The sequence below is a fragment of the Stegostoma tigrinum genome, chromosome 26 (assembly GCF_030684315.1).
Source record: "Stegostoma tigrinum isolate sSteTig4 chromosome 26, sSteTig4.hap1, whole genome shotgun sequence".
Classification (NCBI taxonomy): Eukaryota; Metazoa; Chordata; class Chondrichthyes; order Orectolobiformes; family Stegostomatidae; genus Stegostoma; species Stegostoma tigrinum.
In genome coordinates, this window is record NC_081379.1 from 40,555,847 (window position 1) to 40,573,042 (window position 17,196).

General features: G+C 44.7%; 1 protein-coding gene across 2 annotated transcripts; it reads right to left on the bottom strand.

The window, feature by feature from the left end:
- Nucleotides 1-603: 603 nt before the first annotated feature.
- LOC125463908 (ADP-ribose pyrophosphatase, mitochondrial-like) lies at nt 604-16,297 on the bottom strand. Of its 2 annotated transcripts, none has more exons than XM_048555668.2 (8): nt 16,161-16,297; nt 14,876-15,130; nt 12,773-12,877; nt 10,313-10,399; nt 7,776-7,884; nt 6,567-6,710; nt 3,428-3,512; nt 604-2,563 (listed from the first exon to the last, which is right to left on the bottom strand). In XM_048555668.2, the coding sequence occupies exons 1-8, from the start codon at nt 16,280-16,282 to the stop codon at nt 2,418-2,420; spliced, it is 1,053 nt and encodes a 350-aa protein (XP_048411625.1). In that variant the 5' UTR covers nt 16,283-16,297; the 3' UTR covers nt 604-2,417. The 2 variants fall into 2 exon arrangements, with proteins under 2 accessions (XP_048411625.1, XP_048411627.1); XM_048555670.2 differs by lacking the exon at nt 16,161-16,297 and adding an exon at nt 16,035-16,116.
- Between the last annotated feature and the right edge of the window lie 899 nt (nt 16,298-17,196).

Below are 17,196 nucleotides of genomic sequence, written 5' to 3' on the forward strand. Positions count from 1 at the left end.
CGTAATCTTCCACCTGCCTGCACTGTGCAGCAAATGCTGAGTACACCTGCGCAAACTGAAGATGAATTGGTGTTTCCCTGAATGATGCAGTATATCAGCCAACCTGCAGATGTAAAGTATTTGCAGCTTCTGTGCAGCCTTCCTAAGTGTTCATTCTTGAAGGGGGTTAATGAACACAGTGGTAATGGATTCAAAATCTCAACTGTCATCTTGCTGTTGAATATGTTTTGTCTGCAGCTTTTGATTCGTTTCATTATAAATAAATTTGGCTGGTAATTTACTTGTGCAAAGTGGTGTCGGTATCTATTTTCTGCTTTGAGGACTGATGACATCCTACAAACTAACAATAAGAAACAGATATTGGTAGTTTTATTTTTTTAAGGTGGGCAGATTGCTCATGGAAGTGTGTGTGTGTCTCTCTCTCTCTCTCTCTCACACGTACAATATTCTGGAGAAAATCAGTGAAGAGGAAACTGGGAATAGTAACTCTGATGACATGTTCCCTCTTTGGTTCAGGAATATCAATATTTGTTTCATGCAGTCATTTGTAAACAAACCTACATTGAAATGGTTTAGAATAATCCCAGGCATCGAGTGACGAAGAATGTTTATCTGTCATTTAATACATAACCCTGTTACAATATGGAACCTGAGGAATGGAAACAAGAATTCACAAGCAGGGGGTATGAGTAGATATTTCAGCACATGCAGCGCTCAGCCGGAATATCAGTGGGAGATTCAGTCTATGGGGCATGACACTGTACAGATTATCAATATTAAAGGCAGGCTCAGCTCCTCAAAGCTTGTAGGTCACAGCAGGCTCACAGTGCCCAAAGTTTCCATCTGGTGTAGTGGGTACAGTATTCACACTGTGGGAGGCACTGAGCACAACTCGTCACCCCTCCAGGCAAATCCTGGGGCCAACAGGAATTAAAGATTTTCCTCAAGACACTGCAATCAGTGGCTTTGGAGTGGGGGTGGAAATCATGTAGGCATGAGAGAAATTGATTTTCTTACAACACTTATTTATTTATTACTTAAATTATCACAGATGGGGAAAAAAGACTGTTTCACCGGGTTTTGGGTGGAATTGGGAAGTGATGAATTCTTCAGGAGTATGTCAAAGCATTGTTGGTGACACATTGCCAAGCAGATGCCAGGCACCATAAAATAACTGCGATGTAGAATTTCCTCCCAGTCTTGGTAAACCCAAGCTGCTTAAATGTTGCAAAGTGGGGGGGGGGGGGAATCAGCTCACCCACGGAAGCTCTTAAACACGTGTCTAGGCAACAGCAAGATCTATGGCTGCCCCTTCGGCCAGTATACTGGAGAGTGCAACACACACGAGTTGGCTGGGTGGGGGGGAGCGGTGTTTAAAATCACTATTTTTTGACAGTCTGTAGCAACATGATTGGGGTGCAGCACAATGGAGACATTCTTTCCTTAGTCCATGTTGGTACAGAGACATCTCCACGTTGTAAATTCAAATTCACATTTCACTTCTGGCACAAACTCAAGTTGCTCAGCTCCATTTTGAACCTTCCTTTCAATTTCTAGCTCATATTGTCCAAGACAGTACTGTGTAACACAGGACAATGGCACCACCTGCTGACAAATAGTGGGAATTGTTCACGGTTCCTCTCCCTCCACTGAGAATGTAGAAGCATACTATTTGGTGGATGGGTAAAGACAAAGGTCGATGAAATTCGTCCTCTCCCATCCTGGTACAATGATAAGCGAGCTGCTGATAAATCACAGTAATGCTTTATTCTGCATGGTGGAAGAAGTGCTCACTACCACCTTTTCAAGGACAACCAGGAATCTGCAACAAATGCTGGCCTTGCTGACAAGTATTAAATTTTATTTTATAAATATTATTCTGCAAAAACAAAAGACCCAGATACACCGTGTGGACAGCTCCAATGCAGGTGGGCTCTGGGAACATTAAGCATATTCCGTGCACCGCACGCTGGTCAGTGTGTGCTAGGTCTATGTAAAATAACAGACGTGGTGCTACAAGTGAGAAAGCAGCTTCGACAACCAGCATCAAGCGGATACCAGTGTACCAGTCACCCAGCTCTTGGTCACGGCCAAGCAGGGTCATGCAAAGGCCGTGGGGTCAGTCCAGCTGGTCAGGGGAGGAGGTGGGGACAAACCAGGGGGCAAAAAGGCAAAATACAAAGGGTCTGCAAGAATGTGAGGGCCTAAAAATCAGCTCACGGCCAGTCCAAGGTTAAAACACATTGTAGCTTAAAAACAACACCATTAAAGTTGCTCTCTCTCCTTTCTCTCTCTCTCTCCTAGAGAGGTTTCTTCCTGACCACAATGGGGTTTTTATAGAGCAAAGTGCAAACATTTCATGTGTTAGCACGTCTGACTGGGCTACCATGTGATAGGAAAGGCTCCGAGCTGGTCTGTTACCAATGAGCATCCTTCATCTTTGCAACCTGGTGGAGCATCTCAGTGTGGCTGGCGTACAGCTTCTGTCGTTTGTCGATGTCCATCCATTTGACAGCCCCTGCGTCGTCACCTGCCTGAAGGTTCAGTTTTCCCACACTGTTGCCTGAGGGAAGAGCAAGGGCAGAAGAACTCAGCAAAGAGGCTGCAGAATAACACTTCGCAGGGGAGGGAGACGGGGAGGAGAGGGCGACAGACATCATACTGTTGCTGCCCATCACAATTCCAGTTTAAAGAGTGGCCCATTTTGATAGAGATCGAAGAGAGAGGGAGGGGGACCCAAACATCACCAGAGCAAGTATTCCAGTGAGAGTTCTACTGCCAGGTGAGTTAATAAAGATCACATATCCCGGCAATACAAAGGATACGGATATTTTGTGGAAGAGTGGGTAACTCGGAATTATTGGCCTGCCCCATGTCGAGACCTAGCAACTGAACGAAACGAACGAAGGTGTCTGCAGACGGTCAGCCCCATGTTTTTCACTGCAGTAGTATGGGGGACAAAATTCAAGATTTCTCTTGAGCTGCAAGTTCAATTGGATTGTGCTAGCCATGTCACGGCTGCAGAATGCCTGCACAATTCTGAAGATTGGGAGTTTCAGCCCCACTTCCACGACTGAAGCACACACACTCTTGGATAACTCTACAATGTAGTGCTGAGGGGCTGCTGCACTGTCAGAGGTACTGTCTTTTGGATAAGAAGTTTAACTGACTGGCTTGACAGGTAGATCCCTAGTGCTCTGGCCTAACATTTCCGAAACAGACACAAACAGTGGCAGCAGCTCACAGCGTCAGCAAGGGGCAAAAGGAGAGGAAAGTTCTCCACTGCATTGCTGCAGCAGGTCCACAGTTTGGAAGGTCAGGGTCTGGATAGGACAGCCTGAGCCCACACAGGTATACAACACAGTCCTCAATTTTCCTCCCTGAATTAAAAAAAACCCAGCAACATAGCCAAGGCAGAAATAATTACCTGTCTCATCATGGAAATTCATAGCCACTGTCTCAATCCAAGCATTATCAGTGTTCCGGGGATCATCCACATATCCTTTGTAGACCTGAGGAGGCAGAACTCAATGACGATTCAACATGATTGTGTATTTTGGAATCTGACATTACGGTCTTCGCTTGCACACTAAGATAAGCTGGCTCGCAGTTTGACACAAAAAACAACGAAACTCGTGGTCGATATTGGGAAGAGTCACAGAATCCCTGCAGTGCAGAGAGAGGCCATTCGACTCATTGAGTTTGCGCAGAACCTCAAACATCAGTCCACCCAGACCCACCCACCTATCCTAACCCTGTAACGTTACATTCAGCATGGCTAATCCACCTAAACCTGCACCTCCCTGTACTACAGGGGGCAATTCAGCATGGCCAATCCACCTAAACCTGCACCTCCCTGGACTGCAGGGGTCAATTCAGCATGGCCAATCCACCTAAACCTGCAAATCTTTGGACAGTGGGATGAATCTGGAGAATGTGCGAGCTCCACACAAACCGTTACCCAAGTGTGGAATTGAATCTGGGTCCCTGGCGCTGAGGCAGCAGTGCTAACCACGCTGCCATCCTGGGAGTAAGCGACGGAGATGAGCAAGTGGTGGATAAGAATGGATGAAAGAAAGGCAAGCCTGCAGCAGGAGTGAATAGGGCAGCATGAATATCTGGAGAGCAGAATCACAGGCTTGGGACAACCAAGTTGGAACAAAAGAGTGACAGGGAAGGGCATGGTGGGGGGTGCCAGGTGACCGGGATAGAAGTGGGGTGGCAAGGGCCCATGGAGGGGGAAACACTGGGAAAAGCCACCAATGTGGCAGAGGAGCCAACTAATCGTGTAACTCAAGCCCAATACAAATGGCCTGTCCTGTTGAGGTCAAGTCACTGAATTCAAACTACCGATTATTGAAAATGTCTTCAGACAAAGCTTTTCACCGCCTGGGATTCTGATTTACTTCCAAATATTTTATAGGATAGCTAACAGGGATTGACTACTCTGGTTCATCACCGGCTCCATTATCATTGTAACACAATAAGTGGGAAGGTATGTAGATGAACTAGCTTGACTTGGGTCCTTCCACAAAACTCCCATTTTCCAACAAACAATCAGAAGTAGACTTTAGTTGCAGGCAGCCCGCAATCCACAACTGTCTGCTTGGAAGAAAAAAGCTCCACCACCTACACCAATTACTCATGTAATTATACATCTCAGCACAGTCAAAGGCCAGTGTGAACTGAGCATTTATTATGCAAATGCATTTTATCCATTATCTACTGCGATAATTAATAAAACTTTCACACATGTGGAACAATCTATTGATTAAAGAAACAACAGGAGGCAACACTCATAAAACATTGTTTTCATTTAACACAGACAGCCCTGCTCTCCACACTGAGGATGTGGAGGTGCTGGCATTGGGCTGGGGAGGACAAGGTCTCTAACCTGGTGTTGTGAGATTTCTGACCTTCTCCAGAGTGAGGTCCTTGGAACGAAGTTAGGGTACAGCGAAGGTTCTCAGACGCAAATTGAGTGAATGTTCTTCCTGCCCACCTGACCCTGACCCTGGATTGATGTAGGATCCCTTTCAGCCTTTATTTGACTGCCTTTTCCTGTGCCTTCCTCTGCACTATTGTGCTTCTGTGACAATTAAGGAAAGCTTAAATTGTCCACACTGCAACTCAGCAGGGGAGTGTGCTCAACAGTTTCTGAAGCCCTGATGGCAGGGCATGTTTTACCACACACCATCTACTGAGCTGCACTTGGAACCAACCATTCATTAATCTGAACTATTAGCCCAGTCAGGCCACATGTGGAAAGCTGTTATGAAAAGATTGTAATGTCTATCTGTTTAGAATTGCTTATTTTTCTAACTTATACTTTGTCTATCTGTAATATAGTGTAACTTCTTTCTTTATTTTGGCCCTAAGATTTGCTAAGATGGTGCTAATGTGTTGGTGACATTGTTACACCTTTCACTGTACACCTGAACTTTGGTAACTCGAGTACGTGATCATAAGTCTAATTCTACTCCGATCTCTTATCATACAGTCGAGTCTCAATTAACTTTCTCCATTAAGAATCAAGAAACTGACCAGCCTTTCATCAACATCTCCCACTCACCAGGAACCACTGCACAATATCAAACATTGATAAAGGATTACAGAGGACAAACAGCACACAATGAGGCCATTGAGTCTTGGCAGTTCAACTACTCAAGCCTTCTCCCTTGTTTCCTCAGCTAAATGTATTATTGCAACCTTCTACTCCCTTCCTTTGTATAACTTCCTTAATCATCTCATGCCTATGGAGACTGCAGAACACTACATTAGTTGTTTAGACCATACAGATCATAGATCATAGAATCCCTACAGTGTGGAAACGGGCCCTTCAGCCCAACAAGTTGCCACATCCCGCTCAGACCCATCCCCCTATAACCCACCTAAGCTACACATCCCTGAACACTATGGCCAATTTAGCATGGCCCACCCACCTAGCCTGCACATCTTTGGACTGTGGGAGGAAGCTGGAGCACCCGGAGAAAACCCACACAGACACGGGGAGAATGTGCAAACTCCACACAGACAGTTGCCCGAGAGTGGATTCGAACCTGGGTCCCTGGCGCTATGAGGTAGCAGTGCTAACCACCGTTCCGCCCCAGGGTAAATCCTGGGTTTATTTGCCAGACTGGCCTTGTCCACAGTTTGCTGTCAGCCAAAAGGTGGAGCTCTTCATCTGCTCTCTGAGAACAGGTTATCACTCAGCTTCCAGGCTTTTACCATTAACAGCCGCCATTTAGGAAAGACATGGAGGTGCTGACTGACAACCTACAAACAAACAGTGCCTGGGAAAAAAGTCAACACCTTCCTGGGATTAGCACACACTCACTGCAACATAAAACACCTCCTTCGCATCACAGCAAGGCTTAAAAAAATGCCTACCCATGCATCTGAACCAAATCATAATCCTCAACTTCAGACAGAAAACTGTTCACAAAAAAACTTAGTTAATTATTACTTCTAAAGATGTTTTATACGGGGTACCACAGGACACATCTACCTCCCAAGAACTAAGTAGCAGCATGTAGGAATGGGGCACTAATACTAATGTTACCTACCAATTCTCCGGTTTGAAACAGGGAGTCAATCAATGCTTTAGTTTGTTTTCTCTCGGCTTCTGGTAACTCGAGGGAGTTCAATGCTTCTTCTCCAAATTCTCTTTTGAGAGTGACTGACACTCTTTCACCAGGATCAATCATTCCCTGTCAGGAAAAACAAACAAGAACAGAGCCTCAGGACAGATCACTGGGACTGTACTTGTGCTTATAACTTCCAGTCCTGTGCTTTTTTAATTATGCACCCAGCTTCTTTAAAAGAAGAAACCAGCAGAGACTGCTCTCCAGACAGAGTTCTAAACCAGAACCTCGGGAACTGAATCAGTGGCAATCCTAGATTTAGCACATTCAAACTTCCCCTCTTCTGCCCCAACATCATCTCAAACTCAGAGACAGTAAGAACTGCCGATGCTGGAGTCTGAGATTACAAGGTGTGAAGCTGGTGGAACACAGCAGGCCAGGCAGCATCAGAAGAGCAGGAAAGCTCATGTTTCACGTCTGGACCGGTTTTCTGAAGAAGGGTCCAGACTCGAAACGTCAGCTTTCCTGCTCTTCTGATGCTGCCTGACCTGCTGTGTTCATCCAGCTCCACACCTTGTCATCTCATCATTCAAATTCAGCTGCCTCCTCTAACACGATGTACAGTTTGACCCATGTGAATTCCAGTTTGTGTCGGGAATTCTCAAGCACTGGGGAGTGGTTTGGAACTGTTCACTCTCATAAATATATAGCTGCAGTAAGTCGGAGTCTTATCCCACTTTTGCAAGCTGGAGGAAAATGAGAGACAAAAAGAACACATTTTCCCAAAAACTGAATCACCTGAACCAGGATGTATGTTGGGCTAAGCCCTGGCTGTGATCTGATAGTTACTGAGTGCTTCATGGTCCTGTTCTGGAGACAGACAGAGGGGCAAAGCAAAGGATTGATAATCTCCATCACTCCACCAGATGAAGCTCAGGCCTGGACAGAAGTCTTTAGCCATCAGACAGCTATCAACGCTCACTACGCACACGAATTACATTGGGAATCTATCGCACAAAAGACATAGGTCGCCATGGGACAAAAATGGATGGAAAGTCGGGAGAAAGAAAGTCACAGAGATGGTCAGAACCTCAGATTGTTTAGGAGGTTATTTTTAAGCTACCAGGGAGCAGGTTGGAATCTGAATCAAGTCAGACTCTTCAGGGTGGTGTCTTCTGCAGCCTTCCTTACCCCAGGAATGGCCCATTCCTTATTGTCTCTTCGACGTATTGCTACAAACTGCAGAACAGGCTTTCCACACTGGCTGTGAATTATTGGTTTTCCGGCCTCCCTCTTCCACCTGCAAACAACAGTCAGAAAGGTTCTTCAGATGTAGGTCAGTAGCCAGAGACAGAAGATTTTAATGAGGCTGTATCCACAGCTATTGGGAGTTAATGCAAGCACTTCTAGTCTCTTAGCAACACACTTTACAGAGCATGTATGCTGGTAAAAACACGCTCCTGTCAATCCTTGAACTTCAACTTTACAAACCTTAATCCAGTTTAGGATCTCCATTATTACTATAGAAATACAAAATCAATGTTTAAATAAGCCGCTATATACAGAGTTTGTCATTAAGTATATGCAGGGGATAAAATATTACTGAGACAGAAAATAAATCGAACGGCCCATCATATTCACTGTCATTTAACATGATCATGGATAGTCAATGTCACACCCTTGCTTTCTTGCCATATCCCTTGATGCTTTGGCCTCTAGAAATCTTTCTCTCTCTCCAACACATTCAGTGACTTGGCCTCCACAGCTGTACGTGGTGGAGAATTCCACAGCGTCACTACCATCCAAGTGAAGACGTTTTTCCCCAGAAATGGCCTGAGAATGCTGAGGCTGTGGCCACCTGTTCTGGGATTCCTTCCACCGCCAAGTCCAGCCTCCCACTCGCGACGGTTTTCCATGAGCCCCTACTGGAGAGTGTGAATCCAAATACAGCACTCCAGAAAGAGTATTTCACAGAAATGTTCCATCATTAATGCACCAGTAACAAACAGCACCTCTCTGATCACTCATTCTCAAAGTCTCACTGTACAGCCACAAATTGTGGAGGAGCCTGTTACACTTTGTTTCAGAGGCAGTAGGAACTGCCGATGTTGGAGAATCTGAGATAACAAGGTGTAGAGCTGGATGAACACAGCAGGCCAAGCAGCATCAGAGGAGCAGGAAAGCTGACATTTCGGGCCTAGACCCTTCTTGAAAAAATGAAGAGTCTAGGCCCGACATGTCAGCCTTCCTGCTTCTCTGATGCAGCTTGGCCTGCTGTGTTCATCCAGCTCTACACTTTGTTATCTCACACTTTGCTACACCCCAGGTATTTAGGATTGTCGTATTTCTCCCTGTCCTCTCACTCAGTCTCTGACTTTCTAACAAACTGCAACCTCAGTAATGATTCTCTGGAGCAAATACACAGCTTTTAAACTCAAAACTGCGAACAAACACCAACATACAGCACCATAGGTGCATCTCGTTCCCTGGTGCTTATTGTGTTTATCCTGGAATCTGTTTCAATGAAATTCAGTTCACCATCTGTTGAACGAATTTATTGGGTCTGCTTCAATAGTTATTACTCATCAATTGTTACATTATGGGTGAAAACTTGCTACTTACTTCTAATTTTCTCATTTTAACTTTGCTGTTTGGAACCTATTATCACACAGAATGATTGGTTTGAGGTGACTTCTTTCATAATTTCAAAGATCTGGATTTTTGGTATTTTAGTTCTAAAGAAAAGCTGAGGAAATTGTTGCTTTTTCCTCTGGAAAAGAAATTTCAAGATGATGTAATTGAATTACATTTTCTTGTTCCTGCACCATCTCAAGATCAGTAAGGTATCTCTTATGATTTGAAGTGTTAGGTATTCAGATTGTGTGATGGCAGAAATAAAGGAAAGTAACATTTCAGCCATTATAACATTCAGATCTTTCCCACAGAGAATCATAGAATTCCAAAAGTGTGGAAGCAGGCCATTCAGTCCACCAGTCCACACTGACACTCCAAAGAGCATCCCACCTAGACCCAACCCCCTCCTCTATAACCCTGCATTTCCCATGGCTAACCCACCAGGCTTGCACATCCCTGGACACTATTGGGCAATTTAGCATGGCCAATCCCCCCTGACCTGCACAGCTTTGGGCTGTGCGAGGAAACCGGAGGAAACCCACACAGCCACAGTGATAACGTGCAAACTCCAAACAGGAAGTTGCCCGAGGCTGGAATCAAACTCGGTCCCTGGCACTGTGAGGCAGCAGCGCTAACCACTGTGTCACATTTTAAGATGATGAACGTGTTTGATAGGTTAGGGTACGGGGAAAGGGGCTACCTCGTCTGCTGGCCAAGTCTAGGGCAGATTCAAAATCACAGCTGACTGTACAGGGACAAGAAATAGAAGCTCACAGAATATGTGAGGAAATCTGGATCCCTAGCTCTTGTGAACTTTTTCAGTTGATGAGGGAATTGAAAAGAAGAAAACTGTGATTTAAAGAAATTTTGACGAGAGTATTGGATAAGGAACCATGGAGATATGATAAGGATCAGCCCTGACTGAATGGAATGGTAGCACAGACAAATTTTTTCGATGTGCCTGACTCAAAGCAAAGTTCCAGTTGTTGAGATTTATTACACTTTAAGTCCCTGTCATACGGCCAGACTGTCCACTTTCTGGATTCTGAAACACAGGGTGATTGCAGGGAGATTCCCAAACAAAGAGCACATACCTTGTCACAATAGGATCTGCTGCATGATTAGGGCCCCATCTTCCCAGGAGTCCTCTACCCCTCAATCCAGTCCGTCCACAGGGATTCCTGAGGCACAGGGTAAAATGCAGGAGAAGCTGTTACATGAACCTCAGTCAGAACACTAGTCAGCAGGAAATAGCTTGCTGCAGTATGGACTTAATCCAAAGAATAAACATTCACCTAACTCGGGCCAGGAAACGTGTGGTGGGGGGGTGGATGCGTCATTAGGCTAAGATTGTAACACTCAGTCAGATTAAAACTAATGTCATAACTCAGAAGGAGCAAAAAGGACCTCAGTTCCAAGTGTTCTTATCAACCTCATTACAGTGCTGCATCCTTTGACCAATGCAATCTGGATTTCCAAGGCTCTAATAGCAGGAAGGGAGGCTCACCATCTGTTCACACACCACCTCCAAAAAAGCTCTCAAAGCAAATGCTAAGGGAGGTACATGACAGTCTCCCTGCCTGTTAATCAGAAAACTTGCGGTCGCTACTTGGTGCCTCCTCACAACACTATCCAGAAATGTAGCAGAGTGGCAACTACAGGATCAAACTCCCCACCCATCACACTGGGCCACACACAACCAAAAAAAGACCCTGTACAATGATGTGACAAACTGTCCAGAAAGTTGTTGCAATTTGCGACATCAGATCCTTCTCCAGTTCTATAAACGCTATGCCCACAGTTCTGACGAACGGTCGCTGGACCCGAAACGTTAACTCTGATTTCTCTTCCCAGATGCTGCCAAGCCGGCTGAGATTTTCCAGTCATTTCTGTTTTTTTGTTTCTAAACACTGTGCTTTTCTGCTTTCACAGCCCCTTGTTCCCCCTCCTAACCTAGCAATGGAAATTTGTACCGCCATTGTCATTTTCTTTTGAAGAAGAAACTGTGAACTTTGCACACAATAAACTGAGCCATGTTAGCAATAGAGATATTGCGATTCAAAAATCCAGAGTAGCACAGCAGGAAACCCGAATGATATGCCTCAGTTTTAGCTTCAAAGGGTTACTGACTTCAGCAAATCTTTCCATTTAACAGACTGACCATCCTGCGGCTTGAGATAGTTCTTGCCATAATATTGCATTTCTTTTCCCACCTTTGATAATGCGCAGCCAGTCAAGACTCTCATTCCATCAGCCAATACAAAACCCACATCACAACCCATTTGAGCTTTCATGATTTCAAAAGTGCAGATGAAATCCTCTTTCTCCCTGTCTTTCCCATTGTAATGAAAACAGGTGCAGTGAAAGCCAGCTGTTTGCTTTCTTTTTAAGCTGCTCTCAAAGTGAGAAGTGTTTATATTAAGGAATGGACAGTTTCCATTCACAGTATTCAGTGCTGGGGAGACATTGGCATAGTGGTTTGGAGGCCCAGGTTCGAATTCCACCATGGCAATGTGTGGAATTTTAAATTCAATCGATAAAGTCTGCAGTTGAAGGTTAGTCCCAGTGATGGTGGCCAGCACAAACAAAACAGGTTGTTGTAAAAACTGAAGGTTTGCTAGTGACCTTGAGGGAAGGAAATCTCTTGTCCACAGTAATGTGGCTGACCCTTAACTGCCCTCTGAAATGCCCAAGCAAGCTGATCAGTCCAAGGGAAATTAGGGATGGGCAACTAATGCTGGCATTGCAGGTGATGCCCACTTCCCGTAATGGATAGAGACATAAAATCCAACATCAGCATCAAACGTTGTTACGTACAAAACATCCGGACAACTAAACCATGTGCCCAAGAGGGTGCCTATCTACAGCAGCGTGGCATTATATTTCATTTTGCACACTTGCCTGCTTTAGTGGCATTGCCAACTAAAAGCAGTGCAGTCCCACATCTCCTGCATTCAGACAACTGAAGTTAGTCCACATGTATTATAGCGAGGAGCCTTACAGCCAGGTAGATAGATTTGATTCCTTTGGGAATTAAACCTGGACCAAGTCTGACTGACTGCCCACTATTCCCCTGAAAACATATTCTACAGAACTGCCTCGTTACAGAATGGAAGTATCTAGGTGATTAATGATTTTTTTTGTTGGCCATAATGAGCTGATAAGGCAAGATCAGGAAAGACAGCTCCCTCGTGTGACAGGCCAGTGAAATGACAGATGAAAACAGCACTTCCCAAGTGTGACTGTGTCACTAGAGAAGATGATCGGGGTCACATATGGGGAGATCCCTGCAATAAACCTGTTCCGTTTGTAACAAGCAGCTGAACGCTTACATTGTGCCAAGAGAAAGACACACATACACAGACTTATAACACTAGTCAACAGATTATTACACTTTTAGATGCCTTTGAACAATCATCTCCTCATAAGCAGGAAGATGAGCACAAAAGGCAGAACACTGCATTACATCCAGTAAGGAATGAGGTCAAGTAGGCTCAGATGTTGTGTTGGACATGCATGTCTGCATCAATAAATATCCAGAACAGAAGCCTCACCGTGGGAATCCGTTTACCACACTGTATGAAATAACATGGGATGTTCGATCCACTCCTCCATCCAACTGATTAAACTGTAATGGTTTGTCCAACTCCCTTTCATCACTGCGTGTGAAAACAAAAGGAACAGCCCAATTACTGTGGTGTGACATTAGGAGCAAGGAGGCTCCGTAATTAAAGCACAGAACGAGGGAGGATGCATGCCATGGGTTCAATGAAACACACTTCACAGATTACAAGCTCGAGTGAGTTATGAAGGCCACAAGGCCTTTGAGTATAGGAGCTGGGGCATTATGTTGTGGTTGTACAGGATGTTAGTGAGGTCTCTTCTCGAATACTGTGCACAGTTCTCATCTCTGTGTTACAGAAAGGATATTATTAAGCTGGAGAAAGTTCGGAAGAGATTTACCAGGATGTGGCTGGGAATGGAGGGTTTGAGTTATGAGTAGAGGCTGGATAGGCTGACACTTTTTTCGCTGGAATGCAGGAAATTGAGGACTGACCTTTAAAATCATAAAGGGTCTCGGTAAGGTGAATAGCACCTCTTGTTTCCCTAGGCTGGGGCAGTTCAAAACTAGGGGGCATACTCTTAAGGTGAGAGGAGAAAATTTTAAAAAGAATATCAGACACAATTTTTTTTGAACAGAGTGGTTCATGTGTGGAATGAACTGTCAGAGAAAGTGGTGGATGCAGGTACAGTTACAATGTTTAAAGGGCGTTCGGATAGGTACATGAAAAGGAAAGGTTTGGAAGAATATGAGTCAAGTGCAGGTAAGCGGGACTAGTTTAGTTTGGGAACATGGTCGGTATGGACTGGTTGGGATGAAAGGTCTGTGCCTCTGTAAGGCTATGACTTAACTAGGACCTCCCATGCACTGAGGATCTAGGCTCAAGGACTGAACATAAAAGTCAAATCCAACACCCCAATCAGGTACTGAGGGAGTACTGCACTTTTTGAGTTGCGCCCTTTCAAATGAGGTTTTAAACAGAGACCTATCTGCCTGCTGAAGTGGGTGTGAACGTTTGTAGGGCACTCATTTGAAGAACAGTAGTGGGTTTAGTGTCTGTGGTCTAGTCAATATTTATCCTTTAATTACCATGTTAAAAACATTATCCTGTTAATACTACATTACTGTCTGTGGGAGTTTGCAGAGTGTAAATTTGCCATCATGTTTCCAACATTGGATTGTTGGCTGTCACATGCTTTGAGGCGTCCAGTGGTTGTGAGAAGTCTTATGTAAATGCAAGTCTTTTAAACTCTCATTTATAAGAAAGGAGACATTATCATCTGTGTTGTTGGTATTTGGGTCACAAGCCTGGTTTATCTTTTGTTCTTCTCAGGTGAACTGGAGACTAAACAATCTTTTGGACTGGTTGAAGGGTTTACAGAAACGTCAGGTGTGACTCTGTATTCCAGACTGTCATCAGTCAGTACGCTGTGGGTTCAAATCCAACTCCAGCGAATGGACACATCAGCTTCGGTCCAGTACTGCTGGAGTACCACACTGTCAGAAACGCTTTCAGATAAGATGTTAAACTGAGGGTCCTCCTGCCCCCTCAGGCCGATACAAAATAGCCCACCGCAGGATGGTTCTACCAGTGCGTTGGTCAATCGTAAAGATCAGGTTAACTGGTGATCACCAAACTGCACACTATGGTCTCAGAAGCAGCAGGTTTATGCAACGGGGTTAAGTGATCGATCTCTTAAGAATAATCTAACTCACCACTTTCTGAGAAAGAGTATCCCACAGACTAACCACCCCTGACAGAAGATACTTCTCATCTTTGCTTAAATGAAACACCTTGTTTTCAATATAGAGTCGAAAGTGGAGTCCGAGCCTGCAGAAATCCTCACTACAGAACAACATGTTGATGAGATAAACAAACGGGTCAACGATAGACTCGTGGTGCTGCTGGAGGTAACAGTATGGAGGTGAAAATGTTGTTGGAGATGACTGGACAGGTGAGTGTGGAACAGAATACAGGCAGCCCCACTGAGGCGCTTGGTGTGGTCGCTCAGGTCAAAGACAGCTCTAATGCTCTAAGTGCAGGTTATTTTGCTGGACAGCCAGATCATAAATGACACCTGTTTCATCTGCGTACCTGTAAGGTGGGTCTGCCCAGGGTGGTCGCTTGAACAGTGAGGGGGCAGTGTAGTCGACTGGCTTATAATCAGCCCACTGCACTGCCCAGTCCACCTTATCATCCGGGACTGGGAAACGTCGGATTTCAGAGCCTGGGTACACCTCACTCCGTGCCTTCACATGCAGGCATTTGAGGAAATCCATGGGTGACAGTAATCCTACCAGCGTCGACTTGAAAAGAGGATAGTAAAGGGGCTGTTGCACTGCACCCAACCTGCAAAACAAGTCACTGACACTCAAAGGTGTGTTGTGAGTCCATCAAATCAGCACCTATTTACACCATTATTTCAAAATCACACGTATCACTTCTGAGGTATTAAACTGAAATCTCAACTCAGAATGACTCTTGAAATGGCATTACAATGTTAGTCTGAAGGAAGCACTTAACATTTTAGGTTGTGGGCAGATAGCTCTCTGTGTGACCAACAATGGGAGAGAGAGTAGGTGACAGCTTCCCTGTAGCAGCCAGAAGCCGCTTTAAGGAGCACAGATGATTCCTGGTGTGGGATCATCTTGATTGCATAATGTAAAATGATTCTCATTCAGAGTTTTGCAGTCAGTGTCATCAGAAAATGCATCTTTTGGTCATTAATAATAATCACCAGGCTCGCCCATCTCAGAGTTTCTCGAATTCCCTTTCGTCCACTGATTGTACTCTACAGTAGCTGATGCTTGCAGAACACCTTCAAGCTTCACTCACCATCCTGATGTCCCCCAATCTCTCACTATTTATACTGGGATTGCTGTGCAGTTCACTCATTCTTTTTGGAGTACCCAATCTCTGCCTCAATCCCAAACTCCCCAAATTCTTTCCCTCAAACCAGGTTTTTTCCTCTTTTATGCCATCTTCCTCCGTTGTCCATTTGTTTCACTCTCAGTTTCTAAACAGAACTGGTTTCTGTTGCTCTACCCAGCTTTGTTCCTCTGGCTCTCATTCTCTAATCTTGCACTGTTTCCCTCCCCTCAATATATCTCATTCATCTTTCTATACGACTTCCCTATCCTCTCTCACCTCTCATCTCAATTCCCCTACATGGCCTGGGTTTCCACCATGCCTCTCCCTATACACACGTTTCACTCTCACCCTCTCAATCCCTCTCCCATTCTGTCACACTCACCCCCTCCTTCCATCATCCTGTTATCAATTAATACAGGTCCATTCCATCTCCTCTCTCCCTCCTTCCTTCCCACTCCCCTCTCTCCCTGTTCCCACTTTAATTCCAGACTTCTCTCCTTCCCATTACCTCACAAACACTTTTGCCGTTCTGTTCCACATCCGGGTGTCCGTTGCCGAGGTGACCAATAGCGCAGTGCAGGTCGTGTGCGTGCTCAGCGTAGGACCTGCCGGGTTTACTGCTGTGAACATTTGGGGGCCGCCATCTTTGGTACTGGCGCTCTGTCCTCGCCTTTAAATGGCATATACGTTTGATGTAACAAGGAGTGGAGCTGGATGAACACAGCAGGCCAAGCAGCATCCGAGGAGCAGGAAGGCTGACGTTTCGGGTCTGGACTCTTCTTCAGAAAATGAGTTTTCCTGCTCCTCGGATGCTGCTTGGCCTGCTGTGTTCATCCAGCTCCACACCTTGTTATCTCAGATTCTCCAGCATCTGCAGTTCCCATTATCTCTGCACAATTGATGTGGCTGGATTTAAATTCAGTGCCAAGGAAAACAGAAACGTCTGCAGCGTTTTTCTGCAAAAATAAAGTGAATAGTTTAAAAATCTAAATGTGGATTAACAAACATAAAACTTTGAAGTCATTTAATCATTCAGGCATCATTTGACTAACCTGTTGAATGTCTCCAGAGTTTTCTGTTCTCAGGCTCATATGTATCATCAGTGGTATTTCTCTTAGTTCTTTTCTAAATTGCTTAAGATGGCCATTTGACAATTATTCCATCTAATTAAAACATATAGAGGAAATACGGGTTTATTAGCATAACAGTAGATATGGTTGTGATGAGAGTGCAGATATTGTTTAATTCCTGTGCCGTTCAAGTCATCACATTTTCCACAGCACTCTACCACTTTTCTGCCATCCATCTGTAGTTCTAAACCACTACAAATCTTAAGACCTGAATACATTTTGTAAAAACCTTCCTGTCCATTGTCATGCTTTGAAACCATTTGTTATAGAATAATCAAATGATAAGAAAAGACCTTTCAGACCAGAACTAATTCATTCGTAAACCCATTCAATTAATCCCAGACCCCTGCTCTTTCCCCATTCCAATTCTCTCTGGATTTTACCTATTTCTACTATTCATTTCTGACAGTGCTT

Excerpts from the sequence above, each read along its gene's own strand:
- LOC125463908 (XM_048555668.2), bottom strand. The coding sequence starts at position 16,282 with ATGTTCACAGCAGTAAACCCGGCAGGTCCTACGCTGAGCACGCACACG. Across the intron at positions 10,400-12,772 it reads GTGGTAAACGGATTCCCACG|GAATCCCTGTGGACGGACTG; the intron begins GTGAGGCTTCTG and ends CCTGTGCCTCAG. Across the intron at positions 6,711-7,775 it reads AGGAATGGGCCATTCCTGGG|GGAATGATTGATCCTGGTGA; the intron begins GTAAGGAAGGCT and ends TTTTCCTGACAG.